This window comes from Cynocephalus volans, chromosome 4 (genome assembly GCF_027409185.1).
Source record: "Cynocephalus volans isolate mCynVol1 chromosome 4, mCynVol1.pri, whole genome shotgun sequence".
NCBI lineage: Eukaryota > Metazoa > Chordata > Mammalia > Dermoptera > Cynocephalidae > Cynocephalus > Cynocephalus volans.
Window position 1 is genome coordinate 162,561,992 of NC_084463.1, and position 20,990 is coordinate 162,582,981.

Here is a 20,990-nt window from a genome sequence, read left to right on the forward strand (position 1 = left end):
GCTCTGTCCCAGGTCTTGAAAATGCTCCACCCTTCACTTCCTCCAGGCCTCCGCTCAAAAGTCACCTCCTCCTAGGTACCTCCCTCCCTGACCACCCCTCTCACCTGGTCATACTCTGGCCCTTACTCGTTCCCACTGCATCGATGTCACACTATATAAGTACTTGTGTGTTTGCTTCATGCCAGCCTCGCCCTGCTGGATGTTCCCAACTGAGGGTGGGGACTTGGCCTTGTTTCCTGCTGTGTGTCCCGCACCAGATCAAGACCCTGCACCAGCCCACAGAGTGCGATCAATTAGTGGACGCTGAATGAATGATCGAACAGCAGCCCCGAGTGTAGAATTGAACGGTGTTCATATTCACAACTCTCAAGAATCCACGTCTGGTCCCTCTGAAGGAGGGGCTCTCTTACCTGGAGAAGAAGCAAGTCTCCCAGAGGGCAACAGGAGCCTGGCCCCATAGGGGGTGTGAGGGGCGAAGTGGGGGGCTGCGGAATGGGGGTAAGCCCTCCCTTCTTGCCCCTGTTTCCTCCAACACAAAATTCTCCTCCATGGACTGCTAGGAGAACTCCTCTTTATCCTGCAAAACCCTTCAGGGCACTGCTCTTTTTCTGAATAGCATTACCCATTATGAGTGGGATTCCCCTGGGTGACCTTGGAGGTTAGCTGGCCCACTCCCAAAGAGGGTTTGGAATGTGGACCAGAGTTGAAGGCGCAGCTGGTACTGAGGTTTTATTCCCTGATCTGCCTGCCATGTTGAAAGGGCTTTGAGACCTCTGCCAGAAGGGAGAGGGGTACTGCAGAGTGCTCCAAGGGGGACAGAAGTCCAGGCCCTGCCCTCAGGGAGCGTGCAGTGCAACAGGATCAGGAGAGTGAAAACTTATCTTGTGGAAGAGGAGGCAGTGTAGAGGTGGGGATAGTACCTGGGGCAGGCCATCTGCCATGTGGGCTCCAGCCTGTGGCTCAGTGTTGGTCCCAGGCCTGCCCATTGGCATAATCAAAGTAATGACTAACAATTGAGCACTTGCTATGTGCCAGACAAGGATCCAAGCACTTCATAAGGATTGATAATCCAGAGATGGGTGCCATTATTCTGATCCCCACTTTACAGATGAGTAAACTGAGCCCTGAAGAGGCCAAGAGCCTGGCTGAAGGTCACACACCTGGTGAGGAGTGGAACCAGGATTCAAACAATCCCCGAGTGGCACCAGAGATCACCTCCCTTAACCCCACCCGCGTGGATCCAAAATAGAAGGCTGGTTAGAAAGAATCTAGCAAGTTCTCCATAAATACTTTTTGATGAATGAATTCAATAAATCATGCCTGTCCAGAAATCCCTCTTCCACCTGCCTCAGTGCCCACAATTCTATCGCTAAGAAATGCTACAATTATGCTTCTAGAATCAGCGCCACCACCTCCCAGTGTACTTCCCGTCTCCAGGCTCAGTTAACGATTACAACCGCCAGTGCTGCAAGGCAGACATCATCACCTCATTTTACAGAGGAGAAAACTGAGCTAAGAGCAAGCTAGGAACCAGAACCCAGGTCTGACTGCACCACTCCAGGCTGCCTGCAGAGCCTTCTGCCTTTTGAAAATGCCAGCACTCCTGGGGAGGGTAGCACATAGAACATCATTGTCATTTACACCAGTTGGTAAGGGCATCTCCGAGCTGCTGAGCTAATGGGAAAGGATGGGTAGGAGGATAAAGAAGGGAAAGGGCGGGGGGTCCGGCCCGTGGCTCACTCGGGAGAGCTTCGTGCTGATAACACCAAGTCAAGTGTTAAGATCCCCTTACCGGTCATCTTTTTTTTAAAAAAAAAAAAAAAAAAAGAAGGGAAAGGGGGCCATGATTTTGGAACACTGGGGATTGGGGGCCAGCTGGGTGGGGTGGGTGCCAGGAGAGGGTGATGGGTGTGGAAAGGGAGGTGGGGAGGGGATGGAAGAGAGGCCTTCAGCACTTCCTAGATTTTTCTGCAGTGTCTGTAGCTCGAGAGGGAAGAGCTGGCTCTTCCCTAGAGCTGCTGTGTGACCTCTGGGAGCCTTTGCCCTTTCTGGAACCACTAGTGCCCGGAGCTCTCTGTGCTTGGACAGCTCCCCATCTATGCCCTTGATTCAGATGGAGAGAAGTTGCCGTCCCTGGCAGGACCAGGGCACCCTGTACCTGCAGTCCCCATATAATCTTTGTGCAGCCTTACATTGGGGGCTGGGGACAGGTGGATGCTAGTTGAACCCTTAAAAGGAGTCAGACGTTGAAGTCCCCTGGAACCCCCCTCGCCCACACACCAAGGTGCAGAGGCAGCAGCCCCATGCTCTCTCAGGCCAGACTGGTCACAGGGTCCCAGATGCTCAGGCCAGGTGACGGCTCTCCCACCTGCCGCCTCCCATCCTTCCTCAGCTCCTGTATGCCAATGAGAGAAGAGAACATCTATCTGGTCTCTGAGCCCCTACTGTGTGCCAGGCTCTTGTTGGGCCCCTTACACGCTTTCTCATCTAATCCTCACAACAAGCTGAGAAGGTAAAGTAGTGCTTTGCTGAGGGAGGTTCTGCTCCCGGCCTCACTGTCCCCTGGGGGCGGGGGCTGGTGGAGAAGGCGTGGCCATGCCAGGCCAGCTTGTGGGCCACTAGGGCCTCAGGCTCCTGCTTGGGGCTGCTGGCTCCTGGAAGCCTCTGTTCTCTGCAGGGACTTTTATTTGGTCTTTGTGTGTCCAGGCTGGAGGACAGGACAGGGAGAAGGAAGGGAGGGAAGGATCAAAGGTCAGATCAAGCCCAGGGGGACGTCCCCCTGCTGTCTTCCTCCAGCAGGACCGAGGCACAGAGGGAAACTGTGTCACTGGGCTCTGGGGGTGTGGGAGGGCAGAACCCTGTGGGACCCCGTCAGCTGTGGCTCAGGGGGCTGTTGGGCAACTGTGCGTTGGAGGCAATCATGGAAGAGTGTGGTGGGACCGGGCGAGGGGACGCTCACACAAACTGTGTGGGACTTTTGGCTGCTTTGTTCACTTCCACCAAGTCCTCCTTCAGGCCTGAGGGACCCGGTGGGCTTTTCAACAATGACTTCCTCCATGGTGCCCCGCCTCTCTGACTGGCTGTTTCCTGTGGCTCTTCCGCTGTCCTGGCGGGCCTGGGCTGTGCTGGACCCTCATGCGGGGCCTGTGCTGGGGGACTCCTCTGCCGGGGCACTGCTGGGGCTTTGTCCCTCAGAGGCAGCAGGCATGGCTGGGTTCTCAGGGGCTCCTGGAGTGGGATTTGACGATGGGGCAGGGGAGGCTTCATCACAGGGGCTGGGGGCTGAGCTGGCAGCAGGTCCAGGGCTCTGGGCCTTAGTGTTTGACTGGGGCTGGGCCACAGAATCTGACTGTGGCTGGGCTGGGGGGTTCAGCTGTGGCTGGGCCGCGGGTTCTGACTGTAGCTGGGCCGTGGGGTTCAGCCGAGGCTGGGCCACGGGTTCTGACTGTGGCTGGGCCGCGGGTTCTGACTGTAGCTGGGCCGCGGGTTCTGACTGTGGCTGGGCCGTGGGGTTCAGCTGGGGCTGGGCCTCAGCTATTAGCCCCGGCAGAATCAGATCCTCAGAGGCCACTTGGGTCTGTGGCTCGGCTGGCATGAGGCTGCCCGGCCGCTCCTCGCAGAGAGCTGCAGCAAAGGAGGAGAGCACCGTGTGCAGAAGGGCCCGGAGGTCAGCGCTGGCCATGACACAGAGGAAGGGACTGAGGCAGCTGTCGAGCAGGGTCAGGTAGTCGGAGTAGACCAGGGCCTCCCAGAGCAGGTAGCCAGGGTAGATGTCCCACAGGAAGGCCAGGTAGAGCAGCTGTGCCAGCTGATAGGGCAGCCGCAGGACCACATAGGCCGACAAAATGGTCTTGGCCACTCGGGCAAAGCCCTGGCGGGCCGTGGGCCGAGGCTGGTGGCGGCAGCAGGTGCAGGCCCGGCAGGCAGCGGCCTGGGTGAGCACGTGGCAGATGAGCAGCAGCAGGAAAGGCAGGAAGCCCCCCAGGATCTCGAGCATCCGCAGGGGCAGCTCCTCGCTGTCCCAGAAGTCCAGGCAGATGACCAGGTCATACCACCAGACAGCGGCCTCAGGGAAGACCAGCCACGGCACGCTGAAGAGCGTGGCCAGCACCCAGACCGCGGCGCAGACCCAGAGGGGCAGGCGGGCCGGGCGGCGCCCAGGGTACCAGTGCGGGCACAGCGTCAGCAGGCAGCGGTCCAGGCTGAGGGCGGCCAGCAGGAAGAGGCCAGAGGAGTAGGACACCCCCCAGAGGAAGTAGTAGAAGCGGCAGGCGGCCGTCCCCAGCGGCCAGTGCCCTCCATGCTGGATCTCCAGGATCTGGAAGGCCGCTGCTGACAGGAACAGAAAGTCTGAGAGGGCCAGGCTGAGCAGGAGCGGGGCCAGCCGCGTGCCCGCTCCGTGCCGGGCCTGCGAGCCAGCCAGCCACGCCATCAGCCCGTTGGCCGGCAGCCCCAGGAGCAGCAGGGCCACCAGGAAGACTGTGTCCCAGCCACCCTGGGGGTAGGAGTCCTCATCATCCAGGTCTGTGCGGGGCCCGCGGCCGGTGGCGCCCAGGCTGGCTTCCATAGCAGTGTCCATGTGGGGTCCCCCGTGTACTGCTGGACACAGCATGGGTGCCTGGTGAATGAATGAACGCGTGAATGACTGTGTAGGAGAGAGAGGGTGCTGCGCATCTCCAGGCGAGTCACTGTCACTGTCCCTCTCTGGGCCATCATCATCACCTTTTGGGTAGTTAGTCTATGCCAACCACTTTAAATAGATGATCTCATGTAATCCTCAAACAATCTGTTTTACAGGTGGGGAAAAGGAGGTTCAGAGAGTCAGTGACTTGCCAAAGGTCAGGTGGGAAGTGAGGTGCCAGGACTCAAACCTAGACTTAACTGTTCTGCCTCATGGGATCCTAGTGTGTCCAAGTAGACTAAACCAGAGGCTTTTAAGCATACTAGTAAAGCTGTTGAATCTTGTCTTTAAGTAAAGTATTATAATAGAACTCCTATATGTATTAAAAGGACACCCCCTTTTAAAGGAGGGGAAAGCACCCTTGGGGTTCCAGGGGACATAGTTTTTTTTCTTTTTTTAAAGATGACCGGTAAGGGGATCTTAACCCTTGGTGTTGTCAGCACCACGCTCACTCAGTGAGGCAACCGGCCATCCCTATATGGGATCCGAACCCGTTGCCTTGGTGTTATCAGCACCACATTCTCCTGAGTGAGCCACGGCCAGCCCTAGGGAACACAGTTTGAAAACCACTTGGTCAGCTCATCACAAAGCCCCTTTATGCCTGGTAACCTGGGGTTCAATTGTTTAAGATTCCAAGAGGAGAGGGCTCTGGGTCTCATGGGTCCATAGGAGTCCAGGGCAGACAGAGAGTCTGAGACAGTAGGAGGCCCCTACCCCCAGGAAGTGCCACTCATGAAAGCAGGTTGAGGTCTGAGCCTCCAGGCCCTGTCAGCTGGGCCTCTTCAGCATCCTCCAGCCCCACCCAAGTCTTCTCCCGCTTCCCACAATCAGGCAGAAGGTGGCCCCCATGTGTCCCCTGAGACTACTAAAAAGAGAAGGGGCAAAAGACTCCACAGTGTGATGAGGGTGAGGTAGCTGGGAGCACCCTGGCCTGTGATCCAAGAGGCCTGCTGTCCTCAACCCACAATCCCCAGCTGGCAGAGGGGAGGGAGTTTCCCTGCGAGGGTGGAAAAAGTCCTGGTGGCAGCACAGTTAGGGGACGGTCCAGATGCCCCAGAGGACCGGATCCTGCCTGCAGCCTTTAGCCTGGTGGCCTCCCCACCCTTAGGGCTCTTCTTCAAGCAGACCCTGCTCTGAAGCTCTAGTCCCTGTTGGATCAGAGCCCTGGGCACCCCTCTGGGCCCCCCTCCGGGCCCTGGCCGGTGTGGCCTGGCTTACCTGTGAGGCGCAGGCTGATGGCTGGAAGGAGCGGGGCGTGCCTGCCTGCCCCAGGTCCAGCTGTCCCCACAGCCCGACACCAGGGCCTGCTGCATGGTGGCCGGCGGCAGTAAGGCGGGCGGATAGGAAACCCAAGCTGAGAGGACATCAATCATTCATGGGGCTGCTCTCCGGGAAACCCTAACCCTGGTCCAGTAAGGCCAAGTGACCAGCCAGGCCCCCCATCCCTGATAGCTGAACCCCCCTCACCCCGGGCCTCTCCAGCCCAGGGCAGGCTCTAGGCCTCCCACGGATCCACCTCCTCTCATATCACCCCAGTGCCCCTCAGTCTGGCATTCGAGGCCTCTGTGATCTGGCCTCTCTTCCTCGATTTCACATACCCTCTGCTCCAGCCAGGATGTCACCCCACCAGGCATCCCCAGTGGGCAGCTCGTCCTATCCTTTCACACCTCCCAGACTTTGCCACACCCTCCCTCCTGGCTGCACTGCCTTCCCTGGGCCTCTACTCAGCTAAAGCCTGCCATGTGACACAGCTGGGCTGAGTCCTCAGCTCATCAGCAGTATTCCCCCATCTTATGGATGAGGAAACTGAGGCTCGGAGGGGCTGCTCATGGCAGCCACTCTGTCCTGGTACCCCTAGCTGCCAGCTGAAGACAGTTCTCTTGACTCATCTGGCTCTGCCCTGGCCACCCCCGGGGCAGAGGGCTGGGATTAGGGCCTGGGCTGCCTACCTCACTTACCCTAATCCCCCTCAGGGCCAGATCTCAGGCCATCGGCTCTAAGAGGGGAGGTGCGTAAGCAGCTTTATAGGGCCTGAGAGTCCAGGGTGCTCAGGGTGCTGCATCTCTGAGCCCTGTTGTCCTTCCCCACATGGCCACAGAGCAGGCAAGGGGGCAGCATGACCTGGACCCCAGTTGTCAGGAGCCTCCTGTGGGGGATGTGACTCCCAAGAGGGATGCTGGGGGCGCCCCCTTGACTAGGAAGAAGAGCAAGAGGGAGCGGGGCCTCCGAGGGTCCCAGAAGGGCCCTGGCAACTCTGGGGAGCAGGCCCCTGTCCAGGGCCCTGAGGCTTCAGGGAGCAGCAAGAACCCCTCTAGGACCAAAGAGGGGCAGGGAGAGCCACCCCCTACAGCCCCAGGGCCGGCCTCTCGTCGCCAGTCTCACCGGCATCATCCTGACCCCCAGCACGATGCCGCTCAGAGGACATACGGGCCCCTGCTGAACCGCGTCTTTGGAAAGGTCAGTCGGGGCCTGGGCAGGGCTGGGTCCTGGGCAGGAGTGCGGGGAGCCTCACGCCTCTCAGGCTCAGCCCACCCTGCGCGGAAGCACTCAGGCCTCCTGCCTCCGGGCTGAGGAGCAGGGTTTCTGCAGAGTGGGGAACGGTGGGTCTCAGGCCGGCCTGAGCAGTGGGCAGAGCTCACACCCAGGGCTCCGGGGGAGCTCGAGGCCCCAGGAGCACGAAGGGGGACATCCTCCTTCTGGAGCCCACGGGACTTCAGCTGCCTTCTCCTGCCCTGGTGGGGCTGGCCCTTCCCAGGCCAGTGTGGGCAGGGGTGGAGGAGGAAGGATGGACAGAGATGTGGCTGGCCCTGGGGACATGGCGGACTATCCCCCTGCAGGACCGTGAGCTGGGCCCGGAGGAGCTGGATGGTGAGTGGCTCGTGCTGCTGTTGGGGGGCGGTAGGTGTCCCTGAGCCTGGGCCCTTGGGCCTGACCTCCCTCCCCCGCAGAGCTTCAGGCTGCCTTCGAGGAATTTGACACTGACCGTGACGGCTACATCAGCTACCGGGACCTGGGCGACTGCATGCGGACCCTGGGCTACATGCCCACTGAGATGGAGCTCATCGAGGTGTCACAGCACGTCAAGCTGCGCTGTCAGTGACTGAGGGCCGTCTGCTGGGGTGGGGGTGGGGTGGGGGGAAACCTGGCCTTGCCCGGGGACTGGGTGGCCCTGGTCTTCTTGGAGCCTCAAGGTTCAGGGGAATGATGAGGGCGTGGTGGGAGGTGGCTTCTGGGAGTCCATCAGGGGTGATGTGGGAGTGGGGGAGGGTGACAGTTTCCAGTGGAGGAGGGGTAGGAGCACAGTGGCCCCATCAGAAGTGGGGACACTGGGCCCAAGCCCTTGCCCCTTGGTGTGACGAGGTGGGCAAGCAGGGCATCTTGGTGACCCAAGGGAGGCCCCTGGGGCTCAGGTTGGGGGACCTGGCCTTGGGACACTGTGTGGCTGCTCTGCACTTTCATCCTCCCACCCCAGCCCCTCCTGCCTCTCTGGCCCAGGTGCCTCTGGCTGGGTGGTAAAGTGCTCTCTGCTGGGACTAGCCACCTGGCGCCCTCTCTCTCTCTCTCTGTGACCCTGCCCCAGACCTGTGTCCTGGTGGCAGCCGCCTGAATCTGGGTCACCCTGGAAGGAGGAATACAGCCCCTCCGGAGGCTCTGTGAGGCCTGGCATGACAGAACCCAGCTGCTCCTTGTGAACAAGTGTCCAACAGGCGGGCACTTGTGTGTCATCCTTCGCTGGTTTGTCCTTGGGCAAATACATTCTCTCCATTCCAGGACACCTGCATTTTTTCCTTACAATTTCCAGAGCGGAGATGTGACCTAGAACCATGTGGGTATTTAGTGGCCCATTTCTTTCTTTCCCCCAAAGCTGCTGTTTTGACCACTGGTGCTTTATATGGTTGAAGGCATCTCAGAACGGGGGTCGAGTGCACGGGGCTGCTTCCGAAGTGGCATTTATTGCCACCGACTGGGCTCCAGCGCTTTATGGCCATGAACTCTACCCCCACAGCTCCCCGTGGAGGATTCTCCCAGCCCCACCCCAGGACGAGGACGGGAGGGTCAGTGAGCCGCCCGATGACTTGCACACAGTGGCAGAGCCAGGATTTGAGCCCAGGCTGTCCTGCCTCGTGGTCCTGAGCTGTGTGGGATGTCCCGGCCCCTCAGCACCCACGGAACCAGCCTCCTGCCCCCCACTGTGGACGGGGTGCTCCTTCCTGGATGCAGAGCCCGGGGGTGGGGGGCACCTGGCCCTCGGGACGTTCCTCCTTGGGCACCGGCCCTCACCGTTGTGACACTCTGCCTGGGTCCGCAGTGGGTGGCTGTGTGGACTTCGACGAGTTTGTGGAACTGATAGGCCCAAAGCTGAGGGAGGAGACGGCGCACATGCTGGGCGTGCGAGAGCTGCGCTGCGCCTTCCGCGAGGTGTGGAGCCTGATCGGGGGCCGTGGTGGCGGGCTGGACGGCGTCCTTGCTGGCCTGTCACTCAGGCCAGGGCAGACAGGGGCCAGAGCCCGGCAGGCAGTGGGATGAAGGCCCAGGGATGGGTCAAAGAGGGTTTGGCTCACTCCCAGCTGGGGGATCCATCCAGGGAGGCTTCCTGGAGCAGGAGGCACTCCATCTTGGCCTGGGAGGACGGCAGAGGTTTGGACGGGTGAAGACGATGGGTAGGGGAGCATCTTGTACCCAGGAAATGGCAAGAGTGGAGCCGGGTGCAGGCAGAGGCAGCTTTGGGTGGGAGCGGCTGAGCCCTGCCTGGACCCTAGTTTGACAGGGACAGGGATGGACGAATCACGATTGCTGAGCTGCGGCAGGCAGCACCGGCTCTGCTGGGGGAGCCATTGGAGGGTACTGAGCTGGATGAGATGCTCCGGGAAGTGGACCTCAACGGGGACGGCACCGTAGACTTTGATGGTGAGTCTCCCTCCAGACAAGCCTCCCGTCCCTCCAGCATCCAGGCTGAGCTGCGGCACCTCTGGGGATCCCCGACTTGGACCCTCCCAAGCCCTGCCCTTCTATCCCGCAGAGTTTGTGATGATGCTGTTCACCCCCTGAGGCTCCAGGAGGGAGAATCTGTTGCCCCTAGGACCCCAGACACCAGCGGGACCCAGGCTGCACACTCTCCCCCAAGATGGAAGAGACCCAACAGCCCTCAGACGTCTCCTACCCCTGATAACACCTGGCCTGAGAATCTGCTTGTTATGTCCCCCACCCACCCCCACCCTTACCCCCGCCTACTTGAGTCACCTGGAGAAAATCTGCTCTCAACTGCCCACAATTCCCCAATGTGAGCAAAGATTTGGATCTCTCCAGACTCTTGGGAGGAAGGGAGTTTACCAGCACTGGCAGCATTCAAAAATTGGTCAATGTTGGAGGAGATCCCTAGTGACGTGGTGAATTGAGAGGATGGCAGGACCCCTTCCACTGCTTATGTGTGTAAAATGTTGGGCGGGGAAGGGCTGGCCGGTTGCTCACTTGGTAGGAGGGTGGTGCTGATAACAACAATGCCCAGGTTTTGATCCCTGTACCAGCCAGCTGCCAAAAAAAAAAAAAAAGGGAACTTAAAGAAAGAAAGGGATGACCCCAACTACCAAAGACAAAGAATCGAAGCTGGGGCTGCAGGAGGGAGCTGACCCTGTGAGGGTTTCAGACCTGGATAGAGGCTTGGGAGCCTGGGCTGTAACACCCACGAGAGACAGAAAACCTGTATGAGTCTGTGGAGCAAGAAATGAACCTCTTGGGTATGTTCCAGGGTCTCAAAGAGCTACCATGGTCCTGAAAAAGGGACTAAAATATATCTCCACCGACTGGCCTGAGAAAGTGGCCTAAGATACAGAGGCTCAGTCAGGGCCTTGAGTGGAAACATGTTACTCTTGAGAACCTGGAACTCCAGGGCCTGCAGCTTAAGCAGGAGTGTGGTCTATCTCCAGAGTGTGAAAAGCTGAAAAAACTTAAAAAAATACTGCTGAGAAGGGGCTCTCTTTTCAATCCAGGGCACATGGAACTTCTAAAACCAAAACCAAAACCAAAAAACCCTGTTGCTCCAAAAGATGAACTCATGACAAAAATTACAGATTACATAAGGAAACAAACCACCACAAGGATTGACTAGGCAGGTTCAAAAATGGAGAATTAGTATCTCAAAGTGTGAATACTAGAACAATCTAAGAGACCATAATATAAATGGAGAAAAAAAGCAAAGGAGAGGTGCATATGCAGTAACAGGCTAGTACGTGAACAGAACAGGAAGATTTAAAAAATAACCCACCAGAACTTCTAGAAATGAAAAAATATTGGTGGTGGAATGAAAAAAATCAGTGAGTGAGCTAAACAACAGATGAGACATAACTTAAAATTAAATTAATGAACTGAAAGCTGTATCTGAGAAATCACCCATAATGTAGCACTGAGAGATAAAAAGATGAAAAATATTAAAGGGTAGTGGTAAGTCATTAGAAGTCTCAGACAGAGAAGGTATCGAGCACAGACCTGAGGCAATATTCAGAGGTGGTGGTCAAATGTTTTCCATAGAAACTTCCACAGACCTTAAGCCTCCAGATTGAAGGAGCAAATTGAAGCCAAAGCAGGATAAATAAAAATAAGTGTGTATTTAGATACATCCCAGCGTAACTGCAGAATACAAAAAGAAAATCTTACAAACAACTTGAGAGAAAAGTCAGCTTAACAAAGATTTTTCATTGGCAATAATAGATGCCAGAAAACAACAGAGTAAATTGTTCAGTTTATTCTGATATAGACCCACAGTACAGAGAACCACCACTTCCAGAATAACTTTCTGTTTAGTTAAAAAGTGTAGTAGTGACTCTCTGTGCTGCCTGTTTGCTCACTTTCAATGAATGGCATTTGTAATTGTCTTTTTTCTGGCTGGCATATGTAATTTTTCTTTTTTCCTGTTTTGATTATATTTATTGAAACGTAATTTTATGTCTGATTAATCTGATAATATAAACTGTGGGCTTGTATTCTATATGTCTGTTTTTTATTTCATTTTTCTAGTTTTTGTTTTTATTTTTGGCAGCTGGCCAGTTTGGGGATCCTAACCCTTGACCTTGGTGTTACCAACTCTGTATTCTAACCAAGTGAGCTAACCGGCCAGCTTTTATTTTATCTTACAAAAGTATTGGGTCACGATGGATTAGAAATGAAAACTGGTCCTTTACTGCAGCTAGTTTGGGAACCATTGGTTTAGGAGTTTCTGCATCCAACGGGTGCCCCCAAAAGTGCCTTGATGTGGGGCTGAGGGTGGGGGGTCCAGGTGGGCCCGGAGAGCAGGGGACACTTAACAGTCACAGAGCTCTAAAGGCACCCACCCTGCTGGCTGCGGCAGTCACAGTGGAAAGTCCCTTCTTAACGGCACTCATGTTCTTGTGGGGGAGACAGACCGTAAACATGTTAAGTATATGAACAGCCCACACTCATTTGGCTAGTCCCTGGGTTGGCTGGCAGGGGAACCACACCAGCTCAGTTCCCCTGTCTCTCAGTGTCCCGGAAAGGGGTGTGGGCCGGGGAGCCAGAGCCCTGGGTTATGTTCCTAACTTTGCCTACAACCCACTGGCTGTCCTTGGGCCAGTCAATCCTCATCTGTAAGATGGGGCTGAGGTAATGAGGATTACAAGACCTAACCTGGCTTAAGTGCTTAGCACAGGCCTGGCGCCTTACAAGTCTGGTGAATGGTAGCTATTATGATCTCAGATTTCAGGGTTCTCAAAGATTCTGTTTTTTAGTTCCTAAGATTCTGAGATACCCAGATTTTCCAAAATTCTGAGATGGTTTATTTGTAATGTTCTGTGATTCTGAGTGTCTCTGATCACTAAGGCTCTCTGTCATGCCAGCCCGACTTCTTAGGCCCTCTGCTCCCTGGTTCTCCCAACCCCTGGGCCTGGGAAGTAGGGCAGTGGGTGGGAGGGCTGGGCCGCTGCTTCGTCGTGGCCACATTCAGGGCTGGCTGTGGCAGCCTAGGGCCCCAGAGCCAGGCTGGAAGCAGGATAGCAGCTTCCAGGCCCCAGACCTGCATCATCTCTGAGTGCCCTTGGCCAGGGCCACCAAACAATGGGGGCAGGCCACATCTGCTAAGGGCTGCAGGTGGAGGAAACAGCCTCCTCCAGGCTCACAGGGCAAAACCGCCAAGGCCCAGCTCTGCTCCTAACATGCCTCTTGACATTGGGTGACTTTCAGAGCATTGGGGCTGTCATGTGTACCATGGGGACGGTCCTAGAGGCCCTTCAGCTCCAGGGTCAGTCCTTGTCACAGCCTTTGAGGGAGGGAGCTATGGTCAGGATGGTGGGCTGGACCAGGGGTGGCAGGACAGGAGAGAGCGATTATCTCTGTACTCTTTTATTAGTACAAAACACCACCCACCCAGCAGCCCCAGAGCCCGAGAATAAGTTAAGGCACAGAGGCAGAAAGGGGCGACTTTCCCAGGCCCAGGCCTGGGTGCCCCAAACTTCCTGAGCAAACTCCCGGCGGAGCTGGGGGTTTCGAGGGTCCTGCGATGAGGGCCCGGCCGTCGCGGCGGCAGCTCACTTCTCGAAGTAGGGCAGGTAGAAGAAGTGGAAGCCCCGGCGGCCCTTGACGGCGCAGTAGATGAAGATCACGTGGTAGACTGCGGGGCGGGGCCTGTTAGCGCCGAGGCCCCGCCCCCGCCCCGCCCCGCCCGCCCCGGCGCCCGCTCGCACCTCCCGGGACCAGCAACAGGAAGCCCGGCACGAAGAAGACGGCGCTGGAGACACCTGCGGGACGGAGGGAGGGAGGCTCAGGGGCGAGGGGGTCACGGCCCGGGCGAGCCTCACTCAGCTGTAAAAGGGGCCGTTTCCTGCTGGGAGGAGGATGGGCTGGCCAAGGACCCACCGGAACGAGAGGGGTGCCGCGGCCAGGCTAGGAGGGGCGCTCACCTGGAGAGGGGGCCACTTCCAGTCCCACGCCGACCAGGATCAGTACTGCACACAGATGGAGCCGCGGGGGTTGGGGGGGACTTCCACCCCCAACCCCCAACACGGCTCAGGCCGGAGGAATGGTGTTCCCACCTGAGCTGAAGGTCCCCTGGGCAGAGACCCTCCCCAGGAAGCTCTCCAAGCTCTGTGTTTTCAGAGCAGGGCACGTGGCAGGCCCTGGGAAATGTCTGTGAAAGGAGATTTTTGTCTGCTCCTTGGTGTGGCCCCTCAGTCATTCAACAAACATTTATGGAACACCTACTGCGTGCCTTGTAGTGGGAATCCGAGATAAAAGGCAGATAAGTTCCCTGCCCTCATGGCCCTTCCTTAGTGGAGAGACCCACAAGAACCTGACATCAGGATATGGGAGGGAAGAACAGGGCAGTGTGGGAGCCCAGGGAAGCTGCTGAATCGGCCCCGGGGACCAGGGAGGGGCTTCTTGGAGACAGTGACATCTCGCTGGGCAGGGGTAGCTGTAGCGGTAGCAATAGCAGTTAATATTTATTGACCACTTACCAGGTGCTGCCAGGCACTGGGCAAAGCGTGTTACATGCATTGCCTTATTTGTCACCTTAACCAAATGAGACAGGTATTATCATAGTCCCCACTTCACCGAAGATGAAACTGAGGCACAGAAAGGGAAAGGAACTTGCCCACGGCTGCAGTTGGAAAGTGGAGGCTATCTGACTAGTGGCTTTCCTTTGGGCATCGTGCAGGCAGAAAGAGAATTCCACACAGAGGGAACCCGGAGTCTGGAGGGAACTTGAGGCTTTCTAAGAGCTTCCAGCATTTGACAAGACCAGAGAGGCAAGTGCCCAGGCCGGAGGAGTTTGGTAGGGCCTGTAACCCCGGGAAGGGATGTGGACGTTGGCAGAGGACAGTGGGTGCTGGGGAAGGTGGAGAGGTCGTGGCTGAATCCACCTTTCAGATCCAGAGTCCTGGGTCCCCAGTTAGAGGGGGGAGGTGGGAAGCTGGACTTTAGGTTCTGTGGCAAGGGGGAAGTACAGCCTGGGGGCTGGAGGGGATACCATGGACTGTGTGTTTGTGCACGACACAGAATACTTCGAAAAGGGTATGATGGGGGCCAAAACTCATTCTCTGCACCCTGGCTTAGGGCTGCCAGCTCTGCAGTCTCAGAGGAGGCATCTTTTTTGAATTCCTACAAAGGCCCTTTATGGGCCTCTGGTGGCCCCCAGACCTGACAGATGTGGGTTTAAATCCCAGCTCATCTATTTCCCAGCTGCAACCTGAGCAAGTCCCTTCATCTGCCTGAGCATGCGTCCTTGTTTCTGAAACTGGGATGGGAACAATGCTTGCCTTGCTGGGTTACTGAGAGAGAGGATGAAATGAGACAAAGCTGGTGGCCAGCACCGCCAGCCCTAGCACGCAGTGGTGCTGGGAAGTGGTAGCTCCAACCTCTGCACACAAACACCCAGAGCTGAGGCTGGGCTTTCTGGCAGAAGGCCTGCCTGGCTGAGGGGCTCTGGCCTTCCTGAAGAAGGGAGGGAGGGGGAGCCAGAGCAGCAACCACAGTTGGTCGCTTACTATGGGCCCCTGTGGACCCCAACCCTGGATCCTTTCTGGGGACTCCTCAGCCCCATAGGAGGAGGAGCCTGGGAGTCAGAAAACATCTGGCTGTGAGATCTGCCTGCTCTGGGCCTCAGTTTCCCCATCTGAGCCATGGGGGTGGGATAGAGGTCCTCATCAGCTCTTCAACTTCAGAGAAGGGGAAGTGACAGGTGCCTTGTGGATCAGGCTAGCAGGGCACTCAGCACCCCTGGCCACAGGGACAGGCATAGCCCTGAGCTCTGCTCCTGCACACAGATTCTGGGTCCTACCTCTTACTTGCTTCGTGACCTCTGTAAGGTCGGGAAAATAAATCTGCCTGCACCTGGCCTGAAGTAGACACAGAATAAGTGGTAGCGGTTACTCTTCTGTCCCCTGGTGGATTAAACAGTCTAAGTTAAAAAAAGAGGGAAAATCTTTGGAGACTTGAGCCAGGTTCCATTTTCAGCTATGTGTGATTTCCTGACTGTGTGACCAGGAACCTGGGCCTCCCCTCTCAAGGCTTCAATTCTGTCACCTGTAAAATGGGGGAGGGGTGATGGCAGCCAGCTGCCTCCTCAGGATGCTGGGAGGCTAAGTGTGCCAAGGGGGATGCAGAGCTGCACAGAAGAAGGGCAGACCCACTCATGGGCGAAGGCGGGGGGCCCTTGGGAGCACTCACCCAGCCCCAGCAGCAGAAGCAGGAAGGAGGCCAGCACTACCCGGCAGTTCTTCTGGATCAAAGGGTGTTGGGTCCAGCTGGGTGGCAGGAGAGCAGGGTGAGCATGAAAGAGGTGAAGGGAGGGGGTGAAGGAAGGCTGCGGGGGGTTAGAGCCAGGGCTGATTGTGCTGGGGCAGGGGCCACAGGCAACGTGGAGGCTGGGGGCTCAAGCAGAGCAGGGGCTCACCTGCAACAGGCATTGTAGGAGCGCTGGGTGTTGCTGCTGATGGTGCTAAAGGACCACTGGGAGCTGCGCATGGATGTTCGGCTAGAATCTCTGCAGGACAGGTGGTCCAGTGAGGGGCAGTAGGGAGGCAAAAAGTCCCTTCCAGACAGGAGTCATGATGAAGTGCATGGAATGGTGCAGGGACGATGCCTGGCCCCTGCAGGATAGTGAGCCCTGAGAGGGGACTGGGGGTGAAGATGAATTCAAGGGCTGGGGGTTTCTGCAGGATGGGGAGTGGGGAAAGCCTGGGGATGAGAGTTGGGGTTCTTGAAGGACAGATGACCTGTGGGAAGGTGGGGGCAGACCAGGTTGGGGGTGGGGAGAGGCTGGGCACTAGGGTAGGGTGGCCTTGCAAAACAGGGGACCCCATGAGGTGAGCAGGGGTCAGGCTAGGACTCCTTACAGGACAGCACATGAGACAGCTGATGAAGCCAGGTGGGGGACTGGGCAGGGTCCGTTGGGACAGGAGCCAGAGGAATGGGGCTGGGGGTACAAGGGTGGGTCCCCACCTGGCCCTAACCTGGTGCTGACTCCCCCATCTGGTTCCGGAGAGGTCTGGGCTCCATCCTCATCGTTCTCCAGGTTCTGTTCCAGAACACAGAGCTCAGAGGGATTTCTGGGCTCAGGCCCTTCCTCATTTCCCGCTCTCGGGGACAGGAGAAAAGCAGGCCCACACACAGCTGTTGCCTGGCGCCTGGCAGCTGCTCACCTGGCCCTCCTCCCTTCCCGCAGAACGGGTTTGATGATTCACAGAAACCGAAACCCAAGTAGGAAGTGGGTGGATGCTGGGGACTTGGGAGGCAGGAGTGAGCACGGGTCCCAGGGCCAGGAGATGTCCCAAGTCTAGGAATCAGGGTGGAGCTCACAGGATATTTCAGGGGCCCAGCTTGGGGGCTGTGGATTTGGGGTACCAGGAAAGGACAGACGCGGGGTTCTCAGGTTTGGGGCATAGGAATGAGGTCCAGGTCTCCAAGAAAAGGAACCTACAGTTGGTGGCAGTTCTCTAGGAAAATGGGCATTTCCGGTTTAGTGGGAATCAAGGGGTGGGCAAGGACTAGTCATGTAAGTGGGGACTTCCAGGTCTAGGGGGGAGACTGGGGTGGGGACTTCCAGAACAGAGAAAGGGGCGCAGGTTCCCTTAAGATCGTCAGGCCTGGGGCTCCGGAGAGTGTTCCCGCGTATGGGCCAGGTCTGGTTCGGATACAGAAGAGCTCCCCAAACCCTGCGGGAGCGAGGGATCAGTGCTCAGGACGGGTGGGGACTCCAGGGGGGCTCTCCAGGCGGAGCTGAGGGATGAGCTCCCGGGTGCGGGCTCTGGGCTCTGCGGCGCCGGTTGGGGACCGACATCAGAGCTGGGAGGGTCTGGGCAGGGCTCTGGACCAGGGGTCACGCGCGGGGGGCAGTCTCCTGCTCCGGCTGGGGCCTCTAGGCAGATTCTCCCCGAACTTGGGGTTCTCCAGGGCCCGGACCGCGGTCCCGCCCGGACCGGGGTGAGGTGGACCGGACCGTTCACCTGGTAGCGCAGCCGGGACTGCTTGTCCTCGTCAGCCCCCTCGAACCGGGCCCGGCGCTCGAAGTGCAGCGGCCCGAAGCGGGCGACCCCGCTGGACTCCGGCCCAGGGCCCGCGTCTTCCAGGGACAGCTCGAAGGCGTCATCGATGCTGAACTGAGGCCGGGCGGCGCTCATGACCCCAGCCCGCTCCGGAGCCCAGCGCCGCCGCGACCCCGCCCCCGCGCTGTCGTCAGGGGAGCGCAACCCGCCCGCACCCCGGCCGAGGCCCCGCCCCCACGTAACGGCCACGCCCACAACAGGCCCGCGCTGCCGAGCGCCGAGCGCACTGCTGGGCGGGGCCTCTTCCCGCTCGGAGCGCGCCAGGCTCGTGGCGCCACCCAGCGGCCGCCTGGGCGAACGACAGCCGGGCCGCGCTCGGACGCAAGGCAGGGTGGGGTGTGTCCGCGGGCGTGCAGCGGCTTCCAAGCCCCACGCTCCCAGGCCCGAGATGGGCCTCCCTCGGCAGCCCGCTCCTCGAGTGCCAAGGCGACTCTGGGCATGGCCTGTTTCTACCCCTTCTTCACCACCGCTCGTCGTGGGAGGGTTATTCTCGACCATTTTGCAGATGTAGAAACTGAGGTTTACGTGGCTGCCCTTTCTTCCAATCCGGTCTCCACGCAGCACTGAGTTTTCAAACCTATCCTTTTCTCTGTATGTTATTCTTAAATAAAATGTTTTTTAGAAGTATGCTGTTAAATCTCTCCTGTGCTTAAACCCTTGCGTTGGTGTTGCATTGTAGTCAGAATAAAATCTGTACCCACGAAGCTCTGAATGCTCTGGTGCCTGTCTGCCTTTCCAACATCATCGGGTCCCTCTCTGCCCCTTTCTCACCCCGCTCAGCCACCTTCGCCTTCTTCCGGTCTTCACAGACCAAGCTCGTTACCACCTGAGGACTTTGCACATGCTGTTCCTTATGCCTGGAACGCACTTAACCTTGCTCCTCTCACAGCTGGCTCCTGTCGTCATCTGCGTCCCTGGTCAAATGTCACTTCTCAAAGAGGCCATCCCTGAGTCTGCAATCTAAAGCCAGTTTTGCATCAAACAGTATTTACCTGAAATTATCCTATTTTACACTATTTTTATTCACCACCGTTATCTACAGTGCTCAGAACAGTGTGTGGCACTAAGTAGATGATCAATAAATATTTGTGGCAGGAATGAAGGAGTGGTTTGCTACAGTCCCTAATGCTTGCAAGTGGTGGGATTTGCACCCAGGTCCACTCAGCTCCAGAGTACTGTCCTCCTCCACCCCCACCCCCTCCACACTTCATTTCATGACCTCATGTAGAGTTGAGTCGATTCTACTTCTCAGTTTGTGACACATCATCACGGTGAACAAGGCCCCTCTCGAGATATATTAATTCATTTTCCCTCCTTCACTTTCCATCTTCCCTCCTCTTCCCTCCCTTCCATCAGACCCCATGTCAGTGTGCTTAGCCGCTTTCCTTGAATCCTGCCTGGCCTTGTATCGCACATGGCATTGTCTCCTATGTGGATGTATTTGCAATTTACAAACATGATGTCATGTACAAACTTATTTTGTAGTTTACATTTTGACATTTTTCCATTTGACACTAATGTTCCCACAGCATCTCGTTTGTTGCTTCCACTGGCTACATGCATGTTTTAACACGTTGAGCTTCCAGCAGTTTTATTATCCACCTCACTCCAGTGATGCACACTCAGGTTGACCTCAGTGCCCCCAACACATACATCACTGCCGTGAACATCCTCCTTATGGACTGTGGAGAATCTTTCCTGGAGTAGGACTTCCAGGCTATAGAGCACGTGTACCTGTGGTCTTGCAAAGTACCACAGATGCTCTCCTGAGTGGCTGTAAGACTTGACATGCCCACCTCGGGGCTTCTGATTTTCTCTCAGCACGTGGTATCATCCAGCTTTCTAACAGCTTGCCAATCTGATGAATCTGAAGTGGTGCCTCATTTTCATCTGGGTTCTGTGATGACTGGAGAGTCTGAAAAGCTCTTCAGGCACTTTTCAGCCACTGGGGTTCCCTCTTCTGTGAATTGCTATGTTTATTAGTAAAATAGCTGTATACTTTTCTTACCTTGTGGTGTACTTATCTGGTTCAAAAATCAAGATTAAACTAGCCTCATGTTGGTCAGCTTTCCTTTTTTTTCTATTTTCTGGAACAATCTTTATAAGATACAGACTATTGTTGCTTCAAAATTTGGTAGAACTTGCCTGCAAACTTGCCTGTGTTGCTAAAAAACAAAAACAAACAAGCACCTTTCTCCTTAACTCAGAGGTCCTGTGCCTCTCAGAGGACTTCTTGTTGGAAAATTAACCAGAAGGGCCCGGCCCGTGGCTCACTTGGGAGAGTGTGGTGCTGATAACACCAAGGCCACGGGTTCGGATCCCATATAGGGATGGCCGGTTGGCTCACTTGGGAGACCGTGGGGCTGACAACACCAAGTCAAGGGTTAAGGTCCCCTTACCGGTCATCTTCTAAAAAAAAAGAAAAGAAAATTAACCAGAATAAATATGTGAAGCACTTGGCACCTGGGTCACGTGAGAAGGACAACAATCCTTCACAGTTACTAGGATGGGATCAGGACAATGCAGAGGTCCCATGAAACTTCCCTTACTGGAACCTTGAAAGTGGGAGAAGACTCTTAAAGCTGTAGTTTGCAGCTAGTTTCCAGAGGCGAAGAGAAAGGTTTTGGTCCCCAGAGTACCTCATTTGTAACAATCACCTACTTCCTAATATTAATTAGGAACCTACTGTGTGCCACACACCGTGTATTCGGTGGTGATGACAGGCTCATGCCCGACTCCACACGGGGTTCTCGGTCTCCTGGGGAGCTTATGGTTCCCACAGCGACACTGACACCCTCCCTCTCCTCCTCCTCCTCGGGACTCCTTTTTTTTAAGAGAAAAACCCAGGATACAAAAGTCCCTACAATTATACTAGATACGAAAAAGAAAGAAGCCAGAAGGGAATACAAAAAAAGAACAGTTTTGGGGTGTGGCACTGCGTGTGGGCTTTTTTTTACTCTCATTTTCCTAACTGTAATGCTGTTACATCTACAGCTTTTTTTAGTTTTTGGCGGCTGGCCAGTACGGGGATCCGACCCTTGACCTTGGTGTCACATCTACAACTTTAAGGGCCGCGGTCCGGATTACTTCAATGACAACTGCTGGGGACGGTCCCGCCCGCCTTCCTGGCAGACCCAGGCCCCGCCCCTCTGGCAGATTCGGGTCCCGCCCCCAGACGTCCTCAGACCCCGCCTCTCTGACAGGCTCGGGTCCCGCCCCCAGACATTCTCAGGCCCCGCCCCCGGGCAGACCTATGCGAT

General features: G+C 56.6%; 3 protein-coding genes across 8 annotated transcripts; 1 reads left to right on the forward strand and 2 right to left on the reverse strand.

The window, feature by feature from the left end:
- Positions 1-3,133: 3,133 nt before the first annotated feature.
- GPR152 (G protein-coupled receptor 152) lies at positions 3,134-4,579 on the reverse strand. The gene has a single exon (XM_063095183.1). The coding sequence runs from the start codon at positions 4,577-4,579 to the stop codon at positions 3,134-3,136; it is 1,446 nt and encodes a 481-aa protein (XP_062951253.1).
- Positions 4,580-6,769: 2,190 nt separating this feature from the next.
- Positions 6,770-9,730, forward strand: CABP4 (calcium binding protein 4). Its single transcript, XM_063095184.1, has 6 exons — positions 6,770-7,138; positions 7,519-7,549; positions 7,630-7,773; positions 8,991-9,100; positions 9,442-9,589; positions 9,702-9,730. Exons 1-6 carry the CDS (start codon positions 6,770-6,772, stop codon positions 9,728-9,730), a joined length of 831 nt encoding a protein of 276 aa, XP_062951254.1.
- Positions 9,731-13,023: 3,293 nt separating this feature from the next.
- TMEM134 (transmembrane protein 134) lies at positions 13,024-17,871 on the reverse strand. Of its 6 annotated transcripts, XM_063094213.1 has the most exons (7): positions 17,632-17,871; positions 16,639-16,703; positions 16,080-16,169; positions 15,854-15,930; positions 13,588-13,632; positions 13,372-13,425; positions 13,119-13,298 (listed from the first exon to the last, which is right to left on the reverse strand). In XM_063094213.1, the coding sequence occupies exons 1-7, from the start codon at positions 17,803-17,805 to the stop codon at positions 13,216-13,218; spliced, it is 588 nt and encodes a 195-aa protein (XP_062950283.1). In that variant the 5' UTR covers positions 17,806-17,871; the 3' UTR covers positions 13,119-13,215. The 6 variants fall into 6 exon arrangements, with proteins under 6 accessions (XP_062950280.1, XP_062950282.1, XP_062950283.1 ...); XM_063094210.1 differs by lacking the exon at positions 15,854-15,930 and having other exon boundaries at positions 13,024-13,298; XM_063094214.1 differs by lacking the exon at positions 13,588-13,632.
- Positions 17,872-20,990: the final 3,119 nt, after the last annotated feature.